Source organism: Nyctibius grandis, chromosome 11 (assembly GCF_013368605.1).
Source record: "Nyctibius grandis isolate bNycGra1 chromosome 11, bNycGra1.pri, whole genome shotgun sequence".
Classification (NCBI taxonomy): Eukaryota; Metazoa; Chordata; class Aves; order Nyctibiiformes; family Nyctibiidae; genus Nyctibius; species Nyctibius grandis.
This window is the reverse complement of record NC_090668.1, coordinates 12,006,995-12,033,499: the sequence shown is the minus strand read 5'-3', so window position 1 is coordinate 12,033,499 and position 26,505 is coordinate 12,006,995. Positions and strand designations below refer to the sequence as shown.

The 26,505-nt window shown below is 40.9% G+C and overlaps 1 protein-coding gene and 1 long non-coding RNA gene across 3 annotated transcripts in view; one reads left to right on the top strand and one right to left on the bottom strand.

Moving 5' to 3' along the window:
* LOC137668588 (uncharacterized) overlaps positions 1-26,505 on the top strand; it is a 132,518-nt gene that overhangs the window by 65,530 nt on the left and 40,483 nt on the right. The gene's annotated exons all lie outside the window — the stretch shown is intronic.
* Positions 12,610-26,505, bottom strand: part of ALDH1A2 (aldehyde dehydrogenase 1 family member A2) — a 56,991-nt gene continuing 43,095 nt past the window's right edge. For both annotated transcript variants that reach the window (XM_068410222.1, XM_068410221.1), the window contains exons 8-13: positions 24,154-24,256; positions 21,049-21,233; positions 20,141-20,305; positions 19,544-19,701; positions 18,663-18,737; positions 12,610-14,841 (exon numbers count right to left, since the gene is read on the bottom strand). In XM_068410222.1, coding sequence (XP_068266323.1) covers positions 14,769-14,841; positions 18,663-18,737; positions 19,544-19,701; positions 20,141-20,305; positions 21,049-21,233; positions 24,154-24,256 — 759 coding nt within the window. In that variant the 3' untranslated portion in view covers positions 12,610-14,768. The remainder of the gene's footprint in view (positions 14,842-18,662; positions 18,738-19,543; positions 19,702-20,140; positions 20,306-21,048; positions 21,234-24,153; positions 24,257-26,505) is intronic.

Genomic DNA, 26,505 nt, shown 5'->3' with positions numbered 1-26,505 from the left:
TTTCCCTGTTTATAGCAATTTTACAGCTGTTGCTTTGCTGGGATTAATTTGCCTCCAAGGGGTTTCAACACTATCCTCCCCAGTGCATTATGAGAGACTGTAATGTCATGTAATCGGGGCCATATTATTTTTGTCGAAATCTCTGGGAGTGATGTAAGAGGAAAAAGGAGACTAGCTAACTCCCAACCGTTTGACCAAAGGTTAAATTAGTCTTGGCCTTCTCCCAGCTGGACCTGAAGCTTTTCAGTCAAACATTTGTTCTGCCCTGCTCAAAAAAATTCAATGTATTTTCTTGCCTTTTCTCCCTCCTGTGTTTTTTTTGTTTGTTTGTTTTTCTTTACCAATGTCACATGTTTTCTTCAGTGTTATGCTCTTATTTGTTGTGGAACACATCACTGGGACAACAGATGTCACCTACTGGAAGGTGTGACCTTTGGTTCATAATTCCTATAGATGCTGTGGAATGCCATGGGCATTAAGACTAAATTTTAAGTAGGTCATATTACACTGTGCAAGTTGCACAATTTCAGTCCGATCCAGTCCAAGTTGCCCCAAGCATGGCCCTTTAGAACACTGCAGAAGCTGTTTATCTGCTTGAAAGATGCTAGAAAATCTCACAGCAGCAATGTTTTGTAGGTGGTATGGAAGTCTCCCTGCAGACTATTCCAGACCATGTACAGTCTGAGAATCTTCCGGTAGTACAGAATAACTAGCATCTGTTGTGTGTATATTCTCATGTCTATTTCTATGTGCAGTGATGTATTCTGGTTCGGAATTTATTTTTTTACATCTGTGTGTACACATTTAAGGCAAAAGATGATAAGGTTTTTGAGGTTGTTTAGGCTGCTAGGTAAGAATCTTGATTTAATTGCACAAGGCTGGTATTAAAGCATTTTGTTCTATGTTACAAGCAAGTAATGTCTGAAAAGATCAGAAAGAACATTGATCTGGCCTTTAAGAAGTCTGGTTGCTTGTCACCATTCTTCGGTGTGGAGAATGGGTTGGGCTGCCACAAGAAGAGATTTCTAACCAGAGTCCGCTGGACTGAAACAGTCATGAGAAGAAAAAATTATCTGGTGCACTGAACTATGAAACAGATTCAGAATGAGAATGAAGGAGGGGAATGAACAGGAAAAGAGGTGTACTTGGAAATTAGCAAATGTAACGCCCATCTACAAGAAGGGTCGGAAGGACGATCCAGGGAACTATAAGCCTGTCAGCCTGACCTCGGTGCCAGGCAAGGTGATGGAACAGATCATCCTGAGTGCCATTACACGGCACATGCAGGACAATCAGGGCATCGGGGCCAGCCAACATGGATTCATGAAAGGCAGGTCCTGCTTGACCAGCCCGATCTCCTTCTATGACAAAGTGACCCGCTTAGCAGATGAGGTCAGGGCTGTGGATGTAGTCTATCTAGACTTCAGTAAGACATTCGACACTGTCTCCAACAGCATCCTCCTAGACAAACTGGCTGCCTGGGGCTTGGATGGGTGGACTCTTCGATGGGTTAAAAACTGGCTGGATGGCCGAGCCCAGAGAGTGGTGGTGAATGGGGCAAAGTCCAACTGGCGGCCGGTCACTAGCGGTGTTCCCCAGGGCTCAGTTTTGGGGCCGGTGCTGTTCAATATCTTTATAGATGATCTAGACGTAGGGATGGAGTGCACCCTCAGCATATTTGCAGATGACACCAAGCTGGGTGGGAGTGTCGATCTCCTGGAGGGTAGGAAGGCCCTTCAGAGGGATCTGGACAGGTTAGATAGATGGGCCGAGACCAATGGCATGAGGTTCAACAAGAACAAGTGCCGGGTCTTACACTTCGGCCACAACAACCCCATGCAGTGCTACAGGCTGGGGGAAGAGTGGTTAGAAAGCGGCCCGGTGGAAAGAGACCTGGGGGTGCTGATCGACAGCCGGCTAAACATGAGCCAGCAGTGTGCCCAGGTGGCCAAGAAGGCCAATGGCATCCTGGCCTCTATTAGGAACAGTGTAGCCAGCCGGTCTAGGGAAGTGATCATCCCTTTGTACTCGGCACTGGTGAGGCCGCACCTTGAGTACTGTGTCCAGTTCTGGGCCCTGCCCTTGAAGAAAGATGTTGAGGTGTTGGAGCGAGTCCAGAGGAGGGCGACCAAGCTGGTGAAGGGTCTGGAGGGTCTGACCTACGAGGAACGGCTGAGGGATCTGGGGTTGTTTAGCCTGGAGAAGAGGAGGCTCAGAGGTGACCTTATTGCAGTCTGCAACTACCTGAAGGGAGGTTGTAGTCGAGTGGGAGTCAGCCTCTTCTCCTGGGCAACTAGCGATAGGACAAGAGGACACAGCCTCAAGCTTCGCCAGGGGAGGTTCAGGTTAGACATTAGGAAGCATTTTTTCTCAGAAAGGGTTATTAGACATTGGAATGGGCTGCCCAGGGAGGTGGTGGGGTCACCCTCTCTGGATGTGTTTAAGAAAAGACTGGACATGGCACTTAGTGCCACGGTCTAGTTGACACGGTGGTGTCAGGGCAATGGTTGGACTCGATGATCCCAGAGGTCACTTCCAACCTGATTGATTCTGTGATTCTGTGTGATTCTGTGATTAAGCCTTGATGAGAGTTCAGAGATGTTTAACATTTTCCAAAAGTTCAGACTATTTCTTAATGCATGTGACTTGTATGCCTTCTTTTAAATGCTTTTCTGCTCATGTCTAGTTATATATTTGAAATACGGATTAACATTTATTTGTGTAATCTATTATTAAAATCCTCACTATTTTGAAAAACTGCTCAAAGTCCAAATCCCATTAGGGGCCAACTCGGAGATACATATTTTGACTGCTTAAAGAAGAGAATCATAACAAAAAAATGCTATTTATATACATCAGAATAACAAATGTGGATATTAGGTAGTCAGATAATGATGGTCATATAAAGAAACCTGATTAATAACTAAAGAATTGTTATAGTACTAATCCTGTCAAATCCTTTGTTACACTAATTAATACATTCTGGTGTTCTCTATTTCCACATACCTTAAAAAGCAAAAAGTATAGAAGTTATAATCTATTTAGATGGTGTTTTTCTTCTAGTTAAACCATTTTCTGAAGGATAGATTTGAATGGGAATCATGAGGAACTCTTGTAGAAACATTAACAAAATAATTGAGGCTCGTGCATAGGAGGTCATACATGGCTTGCACATTGATACCTAATTTAAGATTACAAATAAAGTCACAAGAATTCAGTACTAGTTGTGTACCTTTTCCGATTATTTAGGAGAATCTTTCAATCCTTGAAAGTGAAGCTGCAGTTAATTAGTGTTATGTATTGCTGTTTGTTAATTCATGTACTCTGTATATGAGCAAAGATAGTTCGGAGGTTAATTTTCTTTTCCCTTAACTCTGGTGGGTGGACTGTGGCCACCCCATGGGACATAAGGGTTCAAAAGTGACCTTGCAAGTTGTTCTCCTTGGGAAGAAACAAGTCGAGAGTCTGGCTGGGGGATGCTCTCCACCCTTGGGAAGAGCACAGCTTGCATTGCATCACTTGTTTGCACTGGCTCGAGCATATTATTGTAGTTGTGAAGGCAGCTGAATTGTCTGTAGTACCTGGTACCTTCTAGGAGGGTACTGCACCGTAACTGCACTGTAAAAAGAAAATACCAGGAGCGCTAAGAGCAAGCAGCTGGTGTGACTGTATGCAGTTTGTTCAGTATTAGACAGCAAAAGAGAGTACTGAGACGAGTAATAAAAGAGCAGAGAAAAATAACATACAGGCTGGCATAAATCGCACTATGTAAGTGTTTAGGTGAATAAGGAACCAAAAGAATAAGTGACAAGAGTTGAGGAATAAATGTATCATCATTAATTATCTGATCAGTTTACAAAATCATTGACATTTAGGATGGTGATTATCAAGAACTCAAAATGAACTTCTGTTTCTGCTTAAGTGTTTTCTCTCTATATAAGTTTTTCTAAAATTGTAGCTTTCTTTTACTGAAAAGCATGCATTTTTTAGAGTTTTTTGGTAGTTCTGACATTCTCAAGGCATTGTTGTGCCTGTGTTACAGTGCAGTTGTATATTGGCACCCTGATGTTTTGAATCCTCAGGATTTAACAACAGAGTTAGTAAGAGGCTCTAATCAGGGTTCCCTGAGGGTAACCCAGCATGTTGCAGACATAGTTATGTAACTTTGCCATCAAATCATCAATAGTTTTGAGTTTAAAAAATGAAGCATTGAATATAATTTGAATTAATCTAGGTAAGAATGTAATTTTCAAATAAGATTCCTAAATTAGGAACCTGGGTAAGATGAATCTCACCCTAAGTTGGTATGTCTATGCTGGAGGTGCTGACACCTGTTCTGTGGGTCTGATCTCCCATTGCTGTCTTAAGAGATCTAGTCAACAGAGTCTAGAGAACAGTTCATCTCAACCTAGAGCTCTAACCTGTATGCCACTGCTTGTGCTGGTTGGACCTCTGTTAGAAATCTCATGTGGTGGTCCGTCTCTAGACGTAACTTTTCAAAGGTTTTTAATCAGGCAGCTACAAATTGGTGCTAAGCAGAGTCAGCCACAAACTGATGCCTTATTGCTTCCTTGAGTTAAAGCCTTGCAGATACCTAAATACCTATATATCCTAGGTTTTCAGAGGTGCTGAACACTGTCAGTTTCCAGTGAACTGAGCAGGGATGAACCCTGCTTAAGTCCTCTGCAAGCTTTCCTCCTGTTGTGGGGAGCAAATGCAGGAATGGGGAGAGAAAGGGAATGCAAGGGATTGAACTGTGTGCATACAAATAAAAAAACCCTGCAGCTTGAACGTGTGCGTGTCTCTGTGTGTGTGTGTGCGTGCACGTGCTGAGAGATCCTGCATTGAGTCTAAATATGTAGAAATGAATGGTTGGTGTGGCTGTTTGTAACAAGAAAAATCAGATTCCCCTAGCTAAGGTCTTAAAAGATCATTAGTTCCAAAGAATTTCAAGGGCTTTCCCCAGCTCACTTTGTCAGAAGTGAAAAGTATTTAAATTCTACTCCTACAGATCTTTAGACAAACAGAATTGCTCTGTAAGAGTCTCATCGGTTCTCTGTGTGTGTGTTTGCATGTATTAATTTTTCCTTTACAACATCACAATTACAGTATTTACATGCAAGAAGCACGGCTCAGGAAGAAACCAGTGCCAAGCAGGGCACTGTGCTGGGCGTCAGGAGATCTGTGCTTGGTTGGGCTAGGAGACCTAGCCAACTAGGGCCTTTGCAGCAGGTTTTCCTCTGTAATCTTGGGATGAGTTGCTGCATTTGTTTCTCTCAATCAGCTCCTTGTCTGTAAAATGTTAATAGTAATTTTTTTTTTTTTCCTGGCTTTTCACTTTACTTTTAAAACCTTCGAGGCCTAGACCAAGTCTGTGATGTTTGTAGAGGACGGTGGGGTCGTGGTTCTGATCGACTGCATACAAATAATCAGGTGATCAATTAACACTTTTTTCTTTTTTTGTGCCGTGAAGGAGGATTGACAAAGATGATGCAAAAGAAAGCAAATATTGTTGTCCCTGCACGCCATTGCAGCTGAAATAACTTGATTTTATTAGAACAGTTTCAAAATGGATGCTTACCTTGTAACTGTAACACACTCAGTTCTTGTAACTTTGGTTTGTAGGCCATCCAATGCCTATTTGTGTTGTAAATATATTCCATAGGAAGTGCCCGTTATCTGCAGTCTCATGGAGAGAGGACAAGTTTCTTCCCAGGTCCGACCTTCTTGAATATCTCTGACGTAAATAAGCAGATGAAGTAACTTCATGGTTTTGGATTCTGTATGGATTCTGGAAATTCTGAATATTGTGTGAGGTTTATGTAGCTTGATATCTTACATGCAGAGGAACCTTTCCATTTAAATTTCTAAAATAAAACCACTTAAGGTACAATTGCAGAAGGTTGTAGAAGAGGAGCTGAGCAAGAGACATGATCAAGTGTGTGACTGGGAGTGAGGGATGAGGCTGTATGAGGTGTGCTAAGGACTGTGGGGGAAAGAGGAAGTGAAAGCCCGTTTAAGCCACCCACTCTCACTACCCCTTCCCTTCCATAAATTTCATCCTGATTTATCAATTTTTCTATCTGCTCAGCAGCATCTGCAGTTGCTCAGATACTAATTTGCCTGTGATTGCAATGAAAGGTGGTTTGCAATCAAGCTGAAGTAAGCAAGCATGTCCTCCAGAGCTTTAATAACATTCAAAGCAGGGAAAGACTCAACTATGGATAGAAACCTAGCAAGTCTTTGTGGTTGTTTATTTTTTATTTTAAAGGTTATAAAACATGTTTGAACAATGAGTTCTGAACATATAGTACCTTTGCTGCTGCTTAATTTCCTGATAAAAATAGATTACAACATTATTTGCTCTAAAGGTTGGTATCTATAATTGGAAAAAAGGCATATTGGACTGGTTAAGATAGGCTGGTGCAGATGAGACTAATAATGACTTACTGAACGCTGGCTGCCATGACCGAGTCTGGAAAGTCAGTTATGTTTGCTGCCTTCGTTCTGCAGCCAACATCACCCAGGAACATGGTTAATGAGGAGCTCCTGCCCGGTCTGCCCAGTGTTTAATGGCAAAGCTGGAAAATACTAGCAGAGACTATATGCACAGTAAAGTTCAACACTCAGTGCTTTGCCTCAGCCAGAACCTTTAGAGAGGCACCATTTACTCCAAGAGGAGCAGGAATTAAGAAGGGAGAAAGAAGTTTGTTGGGGAGAATAATGAGGAAGAAAAGTTGATTGTCCTTAAATTTTGTATAAAAAGAAGACAAATTGGAAGAAGGCCATCAGTTTGTTTTCCATTGTCAGGCAGAATCTGCTGGTGGCTTGAGACACTGCACTGCTCTGTGCAGTGTGGTTCTTGCTGCAGAACACAGCTTTCACAACTAATGCATGAAGTGTACCTTTGTTCTTTTGAGCTTTGTGTACAAAACAGCTGAGAACAGCATTTGCAGTGACTTTGGTTTGGTGACTATATTACTACCGCAAAGAGACAAATAGTAATACAGAGGAAAGCATGTTTTATTCCTACTTAATTTTTCAAAATTCTAGAAGCATCATGAAATCTCTTGGCCAGCCTATAACCTTAAAGCTTTTAGAAACTTTCAGCAAAATGCCCCCACCCAGACAGACTCTGCAGTCTGTAGTATGAATTTTGCCTGAAAAAGAATGGGGCCCCAAATGTTTGAAACTGCACGCTAGAAGGCTAGCTGGTAATTAGTCTTCCCAGAGAGGACATTGTAAAAACAAATCATTGAGCCATTTGTTGCTGTTCTACCTGAGAACACAGTTAGTTAAAAGAGCCTCTTTGCCAAAACCCTGAGAAAGAGCTTAGGATGTTCTATGTGTTTTAAAAACATAAATCAATGAGCAACCCTGTCTTTTAGCAGAGCTTTGCACCAGCCTTTCTATAGTACACGCACGGTTCACTACAGGGGAAAAAACAGGTTTGGTATTTTCATAGGAAAGAGCTGCAAGGTGGTTTGCAACACTAAGAAACAGTATCTGTGGTGATTTTGTCATCGTGCTTTTTCTGTCTGTTATAATGAAATGTGAAATTAACTTAAAATATTTGTCCTAGAGCCTTGGCGATAAAGTTGCTACAGATGCAAGAGATGAGAGCATCTTTCTGGGTCTTTTGAAAGGCATTGGGCAGCTGGAGTATACTGTCATTTTCCCACTAGAGCAATCTGAAATGATGGCATCAGAGGTTCACAAAGGGGAATCTAATGAGAATTGTCGAGAAGGTCGAACGTTCTGCATTCCCTAAGGAAACTCCTGTAAAAGTCTGTTGTACCAGTGGCATTTCGTGGGCGTTTTTCCCCATAAATGTCTGGCACATATGCACTGTGGAGAGACATGGGACAGATTCTCAGAAAAGAGACCATTGTTCCAGTTTAGTTTCATGCCAGGACAGAAGGGGCGTATTGCTCTCAGCAGCCTTGCTACACTTGCCTCCTCCCCTACACTGGACGTTGCAGCCCCTGTGATACGGCAATCCCGCTGCAATGCAACATCGTAGTGTAGGAACTTTCCTTGTATTGATGAGGAGCTCCAGGCTACTCAGGAACCACAGACTGGTAGCTCTATGAATGGCCATTTCTTTGGAGACAATGTGTTTTTCTCCTTAATTTCACAGCCAGGTTTTATTTAAAAGAGAAAATGCACATGATGCTGGAAGAATAAGGCTAAAGAATCTTTGGTGACTTTTCTGAACTTTTTGGAATGCTTGATTTGAATAAAGGTTGTCTGTTGAGTCCCCATAGCTGTACAGCCTGGGGATTAGGCATTTCACTAGCCCGCTCTGAGTGAGAGCCACACTCTGACGGTGAATGAACGAGCTGGGAGTTCTGACTAGTGGCAGGACCACAGGATGCAAGGGGAATGCTTTAGCCGTCGTCCTTAAACACCAAGTTTCTTGGTGGGAGTGAGGGTGGGACCTCTCCATTCAGCATCTTTCCCAGAAACCTGAATGTTTGTGAAGTTCAAAATTAAAAACTAAAAGGAGGCCTCTCTTGCCAGGCACTGGCAGTGCTTTGAGATTGGATGTCAAGTGCCAATGACTGTGGGAGAGGTTTTGGACCAATAGAAAGCAGGAAACAACAGAAACTTCACAAGAGAAGGCTGTTCTATGTCCCATCTTGTGGTCCCAGGAGAGTCTGAGAAAAACAGCGGACCATGAGCTGGAGCCCTTTTGCCAGGGGAAACAGTGCAAACACGTTTTCTTTGTGTTCGGAAGCAGGAGTGAGCTGCACGCAAATGTCTTACTAATTAAGCTGCTGTAAGAAATGGGAGCTCAGCCAGGCATACAAAGAGCAGGGAAAACCCCCAAAATGAAGCGAGTTAACATTAGCACAAGTTACACCAACTTCATCATGAGGAACCTTAAGGGAGGAGGAGAGGGGCTAAGCGAGGTCATGAAAAATGATCAAATTGTGTGTGAGTGCATATACACAAACACATGAATACTTTGACAAAAGCTGGTGGTGGATTGTTGAGGCCAATGCAGCTAAGTTCCTGCTTTGTTACATAGATAAATTGCCAAAGGAAACATTATCCAAACAGTTCTACTTCAAAGGCAAAACGACAAGCTTTGGGGAACTTGCGGTACTTTCAATCTGGCCAATAACCAAGTGTAAAGCATAAAATATACATGTTTAGGAAGTAGGACACATGCCGTTCAAGACAGGCCTTTCCCATGCTCTCAGACCAGTGCAGCTTCATTTGATGTGCAAATGCATGATGTGTGATCTGTCCTGGCAATGTGCTGCCTGCCAGCAGCACAAACATTTCACAAGCACCCTTTTGGGTTACTTCAGCCTGCTGTGTGCACAGCCTACTTGGCAACCTCTGCAGCTGGAGCTTTCCTTACAGTCTATTGCTGTTCTGGTTGCACAATCCGGGTTTATTTAGCAGGTCTCGTCAAGAGACTCCAGGCAGATAAAACCACCTCAAAACCAACATGCAATTGCAGGATTTGGTGTTAGATACTAGGATTAAATGACAATACAAGGAATGGTTACAGTAATGCACTGGGGAACAGATCAGTAATGCAGATTTCATCAATCCTTAAGGAAAAGTAGATGATCTTAGATGATGGAAGTAGATGATCTTTAAGGTCCCTTCCAATTCAAACCATTCTGTGATTCTATGAAATTGTCCCAGCAGATGTCCCAGCCTTCCTGTGCATTGGAGACTTTGGGGCATTACAGCTGATGGCCAGGGCCCTCCATAATGTGTTTATAAATGTCACCTGAAATTGGGTGAAATAATGTTCCCTGGAGTGCTTCTGGGCACTGCAGGCACAGCCACAAATGTATGTGCTGTGCACAGTACAGGACAGCCTCTGCTGTTTGATGAAACTCATCCTATAAACCCATGAAAGGTATCAGTGCAAATGCTCACCATGGACAAGCAGTGCATTGTGGGTGCAGTCCCTTTTTCCAGTAGTGGCTTGAGTGAATTTAAATTTGTTGATATCAGGAAAAAATAGTTGTGGTCTTTACGGGGCAGCTGAGCTCTAGAGTACTTGTGCTAGGGGGATGAGGTTTGCTTCTAGGGGGGGTTCAGGATTTAAACTCAGCTGGCTCAACTGTTTTAGAATTAATCATTCTTATGAACCAGGGGCACGTAGATGTGCTTTTTCTCCCCCTCTAACAGCAACTAAGGGGATTAGGGACATTATGCAACACTCACTGTCTTTGGGACAGATTCTCAGTCATACGTGTGCGTGCAGCCTCTAGGCCTCAATCTTAGATAACCAAGCACTTGGCGCTGAGCACTACCCCAGTGTAGCAGCTGTGGCTACACCGACAGCTTAACCTGCTCTTCACCACTGCAGTGACTGAACTTGCACTGCAGCCAGCTGTAATAATCTGTTGCTTGTGTTAACCTTGAATTCCAGCGTGTCAGTTCCGGTCCTCTGAGGAAAAATAGGCAAGTGCTTATTGAAACCAGCATCCCAGCACTCCACGTTGTGCTGTTTGGAAGAGGAAAGTGGGACCCCAAGCCCTAGTAGGAGCATATTCTAGCCACATTTTAGTCACAAGAAATTATACCACTACTCTCACGTCAGCCTAATCTCTCCTTATAAATAGTGCAACTTTGTGCTAAAGTTTTTCTGAAGTTTTTCTGAAGCACTTTGCTTCAGAAGTTCCTGAGCTTTGTGGCAGAGTCACACATAGTTCCCTGATACCTGTGCACTGTCAGTGGACACAGAAGATACAGTGAAGATACAGAAAGAATCAATCAACTATGTGTTTAACGAGGACGAGGAAGAAAGATGTGTTTTATGCATCTGTAGTCTAATGTGCTGAGAGAAGCCTGTTTGAATGGGTTGGGAATGCTGATGGCATCTTAACAGCCACAGAGGCTTTTCCTGCTTCCTGATAGATACAGCACTGTGAGTATCAGTCATTGTGGTATGAAGTTGTTATGAGAAAAATAACTTCCTGTGTTGATGGGCTTAGCATGCAGTAAACGGAGATGTATAGATGCAAATGTAAGGTGGTTGTAAATGTAGCTCTCCAGAGCTCTAGGTGTGACCATGCAGAGGGCCGTAAGTAAGCAGCACAGTGTATTGCTTGTCTTCAGCTTCCTCTCTAGCTAAACTGGTGCCCCGAATTCAGTGTTATTATGGGTTCTCTTTTTCCTGGGACAGAACTGAGAAATAAGAGGGCAATGTAACACAGTGCCTCTGCATATGCAAGGCAAGTTTTTTCATCCTGGACACTGTGGGGAGGAAGAAAAAGAGCATTCTTTGCAACAGGGCACCAATAAATGGGTGAATGCTATTCAAGTAGTATCAATATTCATCACTTTGTCTGAAGGCCACAGACCTGAAATTCTTTTTGCCTTTCTTTGCATCCTTTTCCCAGAAGAAATGGACAATTATTTCCAGGCTCTCCCTTTACTACACCTGTATACACATTTATTGATACATTTACTTTCACTGGCTGGGTCTCCACAGAGTGCTTGTTTACTATGGACTGAACTTTGCTCATCTCATCAGATGAGAACACTCCTTGTATTCAGTGGGTTCCAGCACAACCTTCCTTCATTCGTTGTGCTTTCAGAAAAGCACCCCATTGCTTGTGCCTATGTGACTGCTTGGAGTGGTGAGACAGGCTGCAAACAGGTCAGAGAGACGGGGAATATGGAAAGCGCTAATTGTCCGCTCACAGTCCCGTGACAGAGTGTCGTCCATGCTACTAGTTAAATAGAAATGAAACTCTGCTCAATATGTTCCTCATACCCCGGACTTTCAGGAACAATATTCCTTTTTGAGAGTGCAATTTCACTCCTATTATTAAGTTTTACTCTCTTCTATCCCATCTGTTTCAGTCAAGTTACTTTATCTGTTGTGATTGCCTGTAGAGTGTTGATTAAACCAACAGTATTATTGTGTAACACTGAGGTATAACCATTGCTTGCCATACAATGAAGTAGCTTGGCCTTATTAACTGAATAGTTACTTTATCTAAATAAGGCACCATTTCAAAAGAGGAATGCTGTTCCTGGCAATGAAAGTACCCTTGGAATAAAGGGATTGCTTGAGGGAGAGTTGTACAGTACCTGGCCATGTGAATGTTCCTGGCTATCAAATAGCATTCAGTCTGTCCTTTTCCCTTGTTTTAGCATTTTGAAATTAAAGACAAGTAGAATATCACTCCATAAAAGATCTGTTAATTTAATCATCTCTGTGACTTGTCTACTGGAGACAGAAAAGACCTCATGATTTTTTTAAAAATTGTCCAAAACTCAAGCTGTGATGCAGCAGTTCATAAGGGCGCCTCACTGGTTCTGATGATTTCGGACCTCAATAGCTAAACTTTATGACCATGAGGGTGAGGATGAACTTGGGCTATGACCTAGATCTGCAATTCACAAGTGTTTTTCATATGGCTGCAGTAATATTTCAGAAAATGTAATTGGCCTTTTACTTAATTCACTTTTGCAAATGAAAATAAAGCTACTGTGAGAGCAGATCTTTTGCTAAGAAAATATTTTTTTAATATTTTTATAGCTTTGTCAACAATAAAGGAGTCTAAAGTCTAAAGTCTTTCTCTAAACCTTTTTAATGGAAAAAACTTCATAGAAAATAACCTTTTATTTTTTTTAATAACATATAACTATATACATGATTAAAAACTGTAACAAAAAGCTACAGGGACTGGAAAAATGTTTTGTTGGACCCATGCAGATGGTACATTTAAAAAAGGATTTCACAAATCCATGTACATCAAATGGAGCTGCAGTGACGGGGTTGCAAAAAAATGGCAACTCTATTATTTACCTGAATGTACTGGGAATAAAGCACAGACATACAAAATACACAAAAAGAATACAAAAGAGTACATGGTGTAAATGCTGTTAGCACAGGAAGTTTCTTTTTTAAGTAAATAGGAGAAAAGAAGTAAAAATCTCCTTTTTCACATTTTATATTGCAGTTTAGAAGATAACTAATCTCTTATTTGCTGTATTTTGTTTTTCTTCACTCTGACATACACTACAGTAGCAGTATATGGCATTTGCATTTAACAACTCAGGAATATTTTGATTCATCTCCATGTCTGTGAATGTACTGCCATTTCATCATGTATACATATTGCTATAAAACACATACACAGTTTGACATGAGTTAGAAATACAAAATATTGAGGGCCACCACACTACAAAGTGCTGGATACTCTTGTCCTGATCCAGCAGTATGTTTAAAGACACACACAACTTCAAATCTAAGAGGAATTCCTCTGAGAGTGAAGAACGTTTAAGAATGTGCAGAGATGATTTGCTGATCAGGTCTGGAGTTTTCAACAGTTCATAGTATAGACTCTGTAGCTAGGAAAACTGTTACACCTGAGGCCATAATTCTGTCTTTACACCCCAGATAATGTAGCTACATAGTGATTATTTACTGTACTTTAAAAATAATTTTTCTTAATTCCGAGTTAAAACATAAAATGAAACCTCTTTAAAAAAAAGTCTGGGGAATCAATGAGGTCTGCAGCTGGGAAGAAGAAAGAGATGGTGTTTAGTTTGTTAGTTACAAGTTGGAAGAGATTCTGTAGGCAGCAGGTAATAATGTGACAGGTTTTAAACACCTCACTTCTAAAAGAACTTCCTCATATTTTTGTCCAGGGCTAAAAAAAGAACAGACATAATTAAATGAAAAGTCAGTACCAGCCAGTAAGCTCACCTGAGGCTCACAAGCATGGTGAGGATGGCAAGCCATCATTTAGTAAGAAAATAAAGTCAAGTTACTTCTTTCCAGGTGGGCTTTTGCTGGGTTCTTCCTGCTGTAATGAATGCTTAATAATTCCCAGTGTAATCACAGGCAGTTTAATAGCAGACAAATAAATGGATTCTGCGTGTGCATATGCTTGTTTTAAAAAAGAAAAAAAGGTGAAAACAACAACAGTAACAACAACAACAACACTAGACAAGCATTGAAAGCTGAAATATTCTGTGAAGCCTTGGGATCTGTTCCTGTTCTTAACACCCTCCCACCCTGTCTGGCCGTGCTCCTTTGGCAGGCAGGTAAAACCTTTCAAGTTCCTCTGGGCGAGGGAGGATTTTTGCTTATAGCAAGACATAAAGTAATTATGAAAATAAGCTTTGAAAACCAAATTGCTGTGGGTCATGAAAGCCACATCTCACTGATAAGCATTTGGATTTTGTTGTCCAGATAATGGTTTGATTCCCTCCCCAGTTTGACCTCTCTATGTGAGCATGATAATTGGAAAGTTGTCAATATACCAGTTTTTGGCTCCTTACCGTTCAGAGTCTTTGATTTTTTAAGAACATCAATGATACTTATGTAGTTCATTGCTAGCATTTTGGGTAAAATCTGGCTTGTAAAGCCCTGACGGAAACTAGAACGTCAGTACAAGGCGGGTCTGTTTGAGAAGGCAACCTGAAAGCAGTAAGACTTATTTTGTTTATTTAAAGAAGAAATAAATGTGTGTGTGCATGCATTTGCATTTAACAGTTTTATAGCTAGAACCATTATTAAATGATGCCCAGTGGCAATTTTATCTCTTGTTATGATTTGTTTTATAAAGTTGTAACAATTCTCAGGACAGTTTTATGAAAACATGCAGAGTTGGTTTGCATTACGTACGCAGTTATGTGCCCAGTATATATGTTGCAACTTAATTTCTTAAATATATATTGTGTAACACTTTTTATTCCTGAGTGCTGGTCTCCATAAGGAATAGAGAGGGTGGCATCATGTGCTCTTCTGCACAACGTGGTCCTTTATCATTTTAGGAGTTCTTCTGAGGGATCTTTATTGTCACAGTTTTAACTTCAGAATATTCTCGCAATCCACATTCACCCCTAAAAACCAAATTGCAGCATCAGCTTACAGCAGACATTAATTCTTTATTCAGCAAAAACCTGCAAAGTGATTTCCTGGTAAAGTTAAAATATAACCTAAAATGCTTGGCATAGATTTCTGTTGTACTGTGATTTTGTACAGGTTTTCCTTTCAGTCCAAGTCTGGAAGTAGAGTATCTCTTCCATCTGAACTCATATGAGGATTCTTTTGCACAAGCTTTTACAGACATTTGTTTCTTTGTTAAATTCTTATCCCCACCCCTAAAACACACACAATACTGCTCCCTTACTTATATTAAAATCTAAAAAGTGCTGACATGCACATCATGTTAGCATGTTTACTATTTGACATTGCCTTCCCTCTGGATACCCGTGTGCAGAATTTAATGCCAACTGCACCATGAAGAGTATTTCAGGGGAATTCCTCAGAAAGTGTTGCTTTCAGAATGCAGTGAGGGGCTACTGTTCAAAGCAATTAAACCCCTCTCTATGCTCCTGGTGTTGCATAGACTACTTCCTATTTACCTCTAGACTAAATTTTACACAAAATATAACATCAGGGGAGGAACTCCTGTAACCTTCTTTGGAAAGTTAATTCATTTGGGCAGAAATATCATATTTACCATCCCATTTTACTCCACCTTCAGTTTTGAAAACTTTCTGATGTGCCTGTTGGCTTGGTAAGCATGACATGTGATATAGTTGTTGACAGTTAACTTTGATGATTCAGTAGGCATTTAAGATTTGCCAGAGTCTAAGTATATGCAAGGAAATAGATTAGTAAAGATTTTTTGACATGTGAAAAGTACCCGTTGATTTGGGCCACCCCACTCCCAGCTTTCAGTAGAAAGTGGTAGATTTGTCTCCAAAGAATAACCAAAAACTTTAGCTATTTGTTCAGACTCAGCTGAGCCACGGAACCCTTCCCTTACAGTTCAGTGGAAGCTGTCACCAGGAGCTGCATGGAGCCCAGTAACTAATGCTAGTGTCTGTCTGTGTGAAAGTTTCTGCTTGATTCAGTAGGGCTGCGGCTTGGCTCCAGACACCTGTTGGACACCATTTTGCAAGTCAATAGATAATGAGCCATCGGAGTGTCCAGCGCCTTTATGTATGTTCCAACTGCCAGTTAGTTTCTTATCTTGGTCTGGCAAACAAAATTAGATATCTTTATTGTATGTTTCTTCAGCTCAAGGCTTCAGGGCCTTACACATTTGTTTTCTGGCCGGAAGTTTAGAAGTGGACAACAGTGATGAATTCTAAGGCATTCAAAAGTTAAAAAGTTGGTCTTGCTGAAGAGGAAGATGGGTTATTCCAGACATTCAGAGCGGAAGAGTCAGTGTGTGTTTGTTCAATTAAAGGGGTCGCTTGTCCCCACAGCCTGATACAGGGAAGCAGGGAGCAATAACATCCTGTTCTATGGCCGCTTTGGGTCTGGTTTGGTATCAGGATCAGAACAAGGGTTGCGTCTGTGAAAAGGAAGGAGCCCATGGGTCAAGTTTGCATTATGCTATCCCTTGGTTGTGTAGGTGTGAGAGAAGGGGAACAAGTTGCTCTTAAAAAAAAAATATTACATACTCTCTTCCCTCCCTCAGTCCAAGAGAAAAAAGATAAGGAAAAAAATTATAACTCCAAGCCATTCTCCTGCTTGCACTTCTTTTTGGGAATGCAACTATGCACTGCTGTATCTCAGAGCTATCCAGACAATAACAATTCCTATGCCATTAAAGGATAGTTCTGAAGTAGAATGGCACCACCTTCACTTGAAGACATTTGGACAGAGACCAGAATTTTGGGGAACTCTAACATAAAATGGCTACATGTGGCTATCTGGGATGAGCCACTTGATTTTTATTTACAGGAGTTAAATTTTACACCACTCAGGTAGTGATAAGAAGCTTTAAAGAAGTGTAAATGTAAGAAAATACCTCTTTTGGACTCCTTTAAGAATACAAGAATATTGTAAGTAGCCTTAATGTAAACAGAAATCAGTTCTATTGTGTACATGAGCTCTGGTTCTCTACTGGTATGCACATACCCTGCTACATTTTGTGGGAGTGTAAAATGAGTATAGCAGATCTCAGCTTTCTGTGTTCATTTGTTCCCCACGCGTGATAAAAATCTGTGAATTTAAATGCAGGAACAAAACAAGTCCAAGATAATACAGTGCTAGCACAGACAGCACAGTGGCACAGTTATGATCTGGCTGTAACATAGTATTAGCTTAGCAATGACACACGTATGTGTGGACACTTTTTCTTCTTTTTTTTCTGTTCTTTAATTGCCTGACTCAACATTATTTATGCTGTAAAATATATCCCTTAAAAACAGGGATCTAAGAAACCGTGGCATTTTAATAAAAAGTATGCAGATATTAATGCAGGGAGGAGGAGGTGAATTAGAAGGTGATATCTGATCAAAGAGGTTCTGAAAGGAGTAGAATAATTACTTATAAGTAGGTTTTCAGCCATCTTTGTGAGATAGAGATTATTGCCATTCCAAACATTTATCGTTGATGATGAATATTTTCAAAGCTGTAGATGGGAATCAAATGTACGACTACCATAGATTTTTCCATGGGAGCTGGGGTGCTGCCTGGTTTCCCCCCCTTTCAAAAGCTATACCATATCAATATGTGAATATTTTCCTTGCACAGTTAACCTCCCTGAAGTCAATGGGGTCACTCTTGGGTGTCAAGTTACTCATGTGCTCTATCGAGCTTAGTAGTTTTAGAATATTTTCACAATGATAAGAGTTAGATGAGCTGACATATTTATGCCAGTGTGAGATCACCTCATAACTCATGAATGTGGAGAATAGTATGAATGTGTTACTCGAAGTACTCCCTAATGAGGGAAAATATTTCAGACTACATAGAGGTTATTTTATAGATCGAGTTGTATACTTCCACATATTTAAAGTTTTAAAGAGTTTGACCTTACTTTAGTTTTACTGCTGAGTTTGCCATTAGCCATAAGCTATTTTGAAAGTTTAGGTGAGACGTATCTGGTATGCATGACTCCTGCACAGAAATTAATTGAATCCTTTGTATGCGTAACCAATCTGGGGCTGATGCAATTGCTAAACTTCCTTGTGATTGTAATGAGAATTAAAAACTGGTAAGACTTTAAATTAGGGACACGGGACAGTATTTGAGCATGGAGCTCCATTTCAAAATATTTGGCTCTTAGTTCTAAATGGAATAAGAAAAGACAGAAAGCTTTGTAATGGAAGGTGATTTTTTGAAAGGGGTGTAAACACATTTGTCTGTCCTTCTCTAGGCCTGATTTCATTAACATTGTTTATAAATCTGGAAGAGACAGATAACATTTTAATAAAATTCAGATGCACCTATATTAATAAATGTAGGAAAAAGTAAAGAAAGGCAAAAATAGCAAGAGAGGCAAAATATATGGCAAAACAACTCTGAAACAAGTACACCAAACCAGTCACCAAGCACACAGCAGTACCAAAAACAGAATCTTTATGCAGAAGTGCTGGTTAATATGGCTAAGAAAAACTTTCAGAAAACACAGGTTACAAGTTCAGAAAAATACTCAGAAATTTCCAGTTCCTTTCAGAAAAAGAAGGGAGTTCCAGTAACTTATTCTGCTATGTCAAAAAAAAAAAGAAAAGAAAAGAAAATGGTCTTACCATGTAAACCAATTGCATTTTGAACTGGCAAGGATTATCAGTCATCTTTTATTATGCCCTGATCCTCAGATGGGAATATTTCCTGATCTTAATTTGCATGGAAGGATTCACTAGTGTTTATTAAGTTGTAGAGCTGAATACAGTTTAGAAAACAGCAGCGTAATACTTACATCTCTCTCCCATTGCCAGACATTTTGAATCCTCCAAAAGGACTTTGGGCATTTAAGGCATTGTAGCAATTTATCCTGTAACAGGAAGAGGCATTTAAGACCAATAGCGCTGTCAGAGAGACCTTGGGACAACTTAGGGAGAGGCTGAAACTTGTGGAGCTAAGGACCCTTTATACCTCTTAGTAATAACAAACTTGTCTCACGTTGAAAAGAAATGAGGGACTTATGCCACAAAACCAACATTCTGCTCCTTGCTCATAAGGAGAATGGGATTTGGCCTGTGAGGACTGGAGGAGGGCACTGAACACTTGGATGCAGCTTCAGTAGTGAACTGTTGATCTGCTGACAAACCTCAGTGCCAGTTTATAACACAGAGCTATTAGTTTTGAATTTGTCCTTTTTCTCCCTGATTTCTCATGGATCTTTAGTTTACCCAGGCTTGACATACCAAATTGCGAGCTATTAAACTCTAGAAGTGGCATTACCTGTTCCTAAGAACTAGAGAGAAGAGGTGTCCCCTCAGTTCCTTAATGTTGTAGGAAGTACATGATTCTTTGTGCCTTTAGCAGAAACCTCACAGGATTCCTCTGCTCCACAGAAAGGGTCGTTTATGCTTTGTTTGTTTTCAGTAATGCCATTCAGCAGCGTGGCTGCCATGGTCATGGGAAGCAAGGAGCTTTCCAGTTTTCAATACCATTCACCCTTAGTGAGCAGAGTCACAACACCTCCCTACAGCTGTTCCATGTCTTGGTTAGTGATTCACCACTAGGATGGTCTAGATAAACATTTTTCAGGCAAAGGGTGCAAAACTGAGGTGCCATAATGATAGTGAGTCAAACTCTTTATCTCCAAGAGCAGGAGTGTGATAACTTCTGCCTTACCAGACTGTCCCAGCCTGCATTGCTGAAGAGACTGTCAGGGCCTTGTTTATGTCATTTGTAAAGACAGCAGCTACCAGCCCAAAATCAGAATTGTTGGCTCTCTCTATAACTTCATCCATGGTTTTAAATCTCAGTATTTCTTGAACAGGCCCAAAAATCTGCAACAAAGATTAATAATTAATTAATAAACTAGCCCACTCAGAGGCATTTTATTCCTCTTTATTCTGCTTTTTTAATTGTCTTCTCTCTCCTGTTGTACCCTTTGCAAATTCCCACAGCAACATTTAATAGTGATAATAGCTGTCTGTAAAATGGCATGATTTTCCCAAAGCAGTTGCCTCAGTGTGGAACTCATCCATTTTTCCCTTATCTCTTCTTTAAGGTCTGAGACTTTACAACCAATGACAAAAATCTGAGCTTCTTTACCCAACTGATGTCGTCAGTTCTGTGTGCATAAGGAGTTCTGAAAAGATTTTACTTTTTTTTTTAATATAGTAGTAATTTTCACTCTGAAGCTTTTGTCTCAGAAAGTAAACAAAAGGAAAAAAAATCATGTTTAGGACATTCTAAAATGATCTTGCCCATATGTTTGAATACCTCCTCCTTGGCAATCCGCATGTCATCTGTTACATTGGAAAACACCGTAGGTTCAATGAAGAAGCCCTTTCTTCCTAGCCCTTTACCCCCACATTCAAGTTTTGCTCCTTCAGTAATGCCGCTTTGAATCAGTTCCAAGATCTTGTTGTATTGTTTTTTATCAATCTGAAAGAGAGAAGCAGCCGTTTGACTTGCAGACCGTGCACCTGACAATCAAGTCAAAATTGTTTTTTTAGGCAAGTCATGTCCCAGTGAGTAGACTCATGCTTATATTCACTACTCTCTAAGCTGGAGACGCCAAAGATCTACAAGTAGCTGCTGACTGTAACCTAGGGCTCAGTCTTCTTAAAGTCGTGTCCCCTTATGTGTGTGACTCAACCCACCTTCTTGCTAAGCGATCTGCTTTATAAGCACAAAGCAGATCATTATTTTTTTGTCCCAGGTTAACTTCCTGAAAATGGTATAAGCCCGGCTGGTTATTAGTGGCAGGAACATTTTCTAAGGACTTATTTCTAATTCTCCCCATCTTTTGCTTAGAATTCCTGTCTCTCTAGTGGTCTACAAGCACAGTTATGGTTGTAGACAATTCTTGAAAGTAAGTGCTCACAGAGACTTTTGATAGTTCTCTCACAGTTTACAGCTCTGTCTTGGGGGCTGAAGATTAGAATCTTGCTGTTAAAGCTGGGAGGCAAACTTACTCATGTTTAAGATGAGAGTTTTTACTTAACAAGAAACACCTCTGAGCTGCACAGATTACCTACTCCTTTAGAACTGTAATCTTAAAAACATTTATCATGTCAGCTACCCTGGACTGTGAGTGAGTATGCACTGACTGACCTCTGTCCTAGTAGAGTTTAAATGCTTCCAGGCATCTTCTGGGCTGTAGAGCCAAAGCCCTATTTCTTTACCTGTGGCCCTTGTTCCGTAGTTGGGTCAAAAGGACTCCCCACAACTCTCCTCTTTGCACGTTCTACGCTTCTTCTAACGAACTCTTCATAGATTGATTCTTCCACATAAATCCGTGAGCCTGCAGTGCAGCATTGACCTTGATTGAAGAAGACCCCTTGGTGAGCTTGTTCCACAGCATAGTCCACTAAAAAAACCAAGACAGCATATGTTGCTCTGAAACATCATAGCACATCTGCTATTGCACCAGTGTCATGTGCATTACATAGTGCCACATTCCCAAAACTTTAAAGCAGAAGTAGGATTTGGTGAAAAAAAACAAAACAGTGACCAAATCAAAACATACTATTCTTGTGTCCGGTCATGAATGAAGATGATTAATTTAATTTTGTGTCATCAGCCCTATGAAAATATGGAGTTTTTAAACATGTATAAAGTTGATTTTTTCCCCATTTATTCCAACACAGCTATACTGGAGGGATATTAGGAGCATTACATCTGTTTCAGAAACACTAGATTGCAAGGGACCACTTGGGACTTCAGGCAGGTAAAGAAGGTAAAGAAGGGTCCATAGGTAATACATTCTACATGCCATTTCATGACACAAGCCGCAAAATATTGTTTAATATCCTACTGCAAAAATTAAATCAAGACAGTGCTTTAGCAGTCTATAGGAGTAGGGTGTACAAGAACAGACACTGGTGTCTTACACGCCAACAACATGTAACTTATCAACTAAAAACTCTTAAGAGACTCTTAGGAAGCAGGCTGCCCCACATTATAGAAGTCTGCCTGACTGGGGGCAGTAGAGGAGGGGAAATTTTGTCTGTGATCCCAAGTTTGCACTTAGTTTAATACTGCATATGTAAGAATTACAGCCAACCAAGTACTTGAGAGAATTTGACTTTGATAATGGCAAGTCCTGTCCTTCCCAAAAGGCCAGATTCTTGGCCTATACAGGTGACCAGGTAAGGCTTTAAAAATATAGGTCAATTATAGAACAATCAACCCTTGATTTCTACTGTGACTTCGTTGGAGGTGCAACTAACACATCCCCTGTCCAAGCAGGAGAAAGGATCCAGTCATATTTAAGACATTCAGAGCTAAATTCTCCCACTGGGTGCAATAGCTGACTAGACAAGAATATTGAATTCATCCTTAAACAGCGATTCCCTACAGCACTATAATAACTCTGTTGTCAACTGTACCACTTTGGAACAGTGCTTAAAGTATAATCTTTTATGGAAGAAACAAAGCAACAGTGCTTTACTTTCAGCACATCCTAGACAACTCCATCTAACAGTAATGCCTTATTCGGCCCTCAGCATGGTCTTGAAAAAAAATTATATAGGATGTTCCCTGGACCACTTTCAAATTTTCCCAGGCAGCTCCATGAAGAATGAAAACACTAGTGGATAGAACTGATTAAGTGATGTTTCTTTCTCTATTGTTAACACAGTTTTTCACCATGAGGGGCTCTAACCATCCTTCTCTGTTTTTTTTGTGCACTAAACTTTCAACATCTTTGTCATGCTTTTTGCTAACTTCTGGCACACAGTGTTCCTCAAACAGAACAAACAGCTCCTTTGGAATGATGAGCAAATTGTCTGCTGTTCTTAAATAATCAGAGCTTTGAAGCCTGAATCTCAGGTCAAGTGCTGGTGGTTGTAATTATGGGAAGACCAGAGAGCTTTAATATGATATACTGTGGAACAGACAGCCCTGAAGAAGACTCTGCTCTCCTTTGTGCCCTGTTATTCCCCTATTGCCTGCAACTTCTCTCCATGCCCTCAACCTTATTTGGCAGATAGAGCAACGCACGGGTAAACTACAGCTCTGTGTGGCAGCTAAGAGCATTTGTCCTTGCCCTGTGGAAGGCCATAACACAGACCTGCCCCCAGCATGTATTACTCTACTAGAAGTGTTCAGGTGATCCAGTATGAGTTAGTAGGTTGGGGACATTGAGATGTGGTGATTTCTGGTGGGAGATGGAGATGAGTAGCTGGGGTAGAAGGCTGTAACATCTGCATCTGGCTCCAGTTGACAGGAGCCTTTTTAGCTTACCAGGATGACTGTGGCTGTATTTAGAACCCCCAACTTGGTAAAACATTTCTGTGTAGAAAAGCTGCTGAAAGTTCTCAAGCTTTCCCTAGGCTTTCAGACATTGGTAAGTTTTGAAAATGAATATAGGATTGTAACCAACTCTTGTAATTCATGCTATTCAGAATCATTCTTCTGTTCACTTTCCACTTTTAAATTAAAAGACCAAATCCTTATATGTCTATTTATTTGGGTTACAAAGTTCTCAGAAAAGGCATTGAGTACAGTGTGCCTGCATGCAGCCTGAAACAATAGGTCAAAGCAAGGTGCGAACTGTCCCGTTCATCTTAATGGGGTGTTAACTTCAAAACCTCCTGCTGACAATTTAGATACCAACATTTTTAACTATTTCATTGCTGATCATTTAAACAGAAACTTCCAGTTTGTGCTTTTATCCTGTCCTAAACGGCTGGCCTGTACCTTCTTAGGTGCCAAAAATCTCAGCTGCATAACGTCATCCAGCTGCCAAAATCTCCAGCTTCCTGCTGATGGTGGCAGTGAGGATATTTCGATACACAATTCTTCAACAGTAAAAATTTTAAAAATGGAATAATCTCCATTTATAACTACTATCAGAATAGCTTAACAAAGGAATACTGGACTGACTAGATTAGTGACTGAAGTGTAAATTAAAGCCTTCCCTTTTTATAATTGCTGTGAAGCAAAAACATCACAGAATTGCCAGGTTTAAAGCACTAAACCACCTTGCTGCAGAGTTTAGGATGACAAATGTGTATGGTACCATGACTCTGAATAACACCATTTCTATATGCCTGGTTATAACTTTTTTTCTGTTTTCTTATTGTCTATGAATTTGTGGGTTCAAATGTTGTCTTCTTATAAAAAATATCACACCTTAGGCTGCTGCTGTAATATTGAAAGTGCAGTTAGATACAGCTATATTGGTCCATTTCACTTTGTATGAAAGATATGCCCTAAAATGGAAAAAAAAAAAAAAGACACCACACAGACATGTTTTTAAGAAAAATATCGAAGCGCTGACTTACAATCAGCATCTGCAAAAATAATGTTCGGGCTTTTCCCACCCAGCTCCAGTGTAACTCTCTTCAAATTACTCCTTCCAGCTGCTTCTTGGATCAGCTTCCCAACCTGAAAGGAAATGGAGACACATTTTACAGGGAATGTAGTCATACAGTTCACTTTAACAGCCAATGTTGGCTATCACTGGAACAGAGCTTTAAATAATCCAGCAGGTTCTTCAATCCAAACAGATTCTCATCAGCAGTGGAGAGCTTTCCAGGTTTTTTTTCTAGAAATTGAGAGCAGATAAGGCACAGCACAAAGTGTTTGTACCCTTCACCCGTTTGTATCTGTGCTAAAACAGCTTGGGGCTTTCTTTTAGGGTGCTTTAGGAGGCTCAATATCCAGTGTTCAGTGCCCAAAGGTTTAAGTAATTTAACCATGAAATCATGATCCAGAATATGTCAAATTCTGATGACATCATGGGCCTTTTCTGCAGGATTAACAGCACATAGCAGAATGCCAAGGAGGGCAAGAAGTTACAAAAGCACCATCCCAGACCTGACCCTCAGCTGCACCACAGATAATATTAATATGGCTTGAGGAGGTCAAAAGCACCTCCAAAATGTCTTTGTGGATTGTGGGGTCAGCTGGAGCAGAATGCAGCCCTGTGGCTGGAGCAGCCGCAAATTGCAGATCTCGCCAAGGAACACGAGGGTAGAGTAAATGGAGTAGCAGTCTGACAGCTACATATCTGCCGTGTTTCCACGTCAGTACTGTTGGAGAGGCAGCTGTGCTCCCTGGAAATTCCCCCCTCCCTGGATCAATGAATCCAAAATAGATCAAATTTTATACAGTTGCAGAGTTAACTATGCCCATTTTGCAGCTAAGGAAGTAATCACAGGTAGATTTAGGCCCCTACATGGTAAAACACAGGATTAAAAGTATCTGTTGAATATCGAGAATCTTGAGAACCTTTATAAGTGCTTTCTTTTAACTGGGACACGTTTTAAAGTCACACAGAAAGTTAGATGTGAAGTGAGATGGGAGTGAGTCCAGAGCTGGACTTATTTCTCCATGTAGTACGCTGGTCTCTCTGGCTGTTTTCTATTTCTAAGGTCAGGTGAGTGAGATTCCCTGCAGTAAGGGGTTAATGGCTGAGAAGCTGAACCTGTTAGAGAACTGAAGGCAGTCTGCTGGAGAAAGTTAAGTCAGCACCGGAGTAATCAGAAAGCAAATGAAACAGAATCCAGGGCCCCCACAGGAAAAACAAAGCAAAATCCCCACAGGATAATGAAGGAATTGTCAACCACTTCATGTATCTTTGTGATTAACTGTTTATCTGGTGATACCACAGTCGAGTGTGACTGAGGTTATTTCTTAAAAAAAAAAAATTAAAATTAGCTTCTTTTCTTTACCCCATATTGATGGAATAGAGTGTTGACATTATCATGGAATTCCTTGCATATCCCCTTAATTGGAGCTGATTTTATTGCTATGTTTGACTGACAGCCAGAAGTGAACGTGAAAAAGAAAGACCCTTTCTGCCCTCCACCCCCACCACATACATCAAGCACGTCATCTGGAAATTCCAGTCTCTCAAACTGTGCTGAAAATGTACACTGGAAACCAGTGAGAGCGTGGTGTTTATAGCCAGTGCCAGCCAATGCCATTCACACCCTCACTGCCTTGAACCTCCCTCTCTCAAAGAACCACCACCAGCTATTTCCCCTCAAAAATTCACAAAGAGCAGAACAGACTAAGGAAGCCAGAGGAAGGCCCACTATCTCTCTGCCTTCCGTTCTACCACTTTAATGTCAAAACTCTTTTGTCCGTGTAAGTAAAGATTTTAAAAGGATTCTATGGAAACCAGTGATGGGCAAATACACAAGTCCAAATATTATGTATGTGGCAAATATTAAAATCCAAAGGGCTTGGAGACCGTGGTGTTAATTTGGAAAAGCATGGTCCAGAGTATCATTAATACAGGGAGGTTGTTGTCAAGTTTCCAAGTATAAACTTAACAGCTTCACTGTGTCGTTCCTGTTAGAAGTCAGTGGAGACATCAGGATGGTAGGGCTCCTGCTGCTCAGCATTTTTGTTCACTGTGCTCCTATTGTGCCCTATGCACTTACAGGTTGAGAAAAGTCTTGGGGAAGGCACCAGCGCTGTGATTGTTTAGTGACAAAGGCAGCCTTTTGTGACTGACCCTCTCTTTATGGAGAAAGACAGCATGAAAGGGATAAGTGATAGTGTTGCAATCCGTATGGTCTTTCAGTACATGCTTCCTGTGGTGTCTCTCAGCTCTACGTGTGAGCTCCCAATAGGCAGTACAGCCTTGCGAGGGAACACTGGAAGAGAGGACTCCTCCACAGATA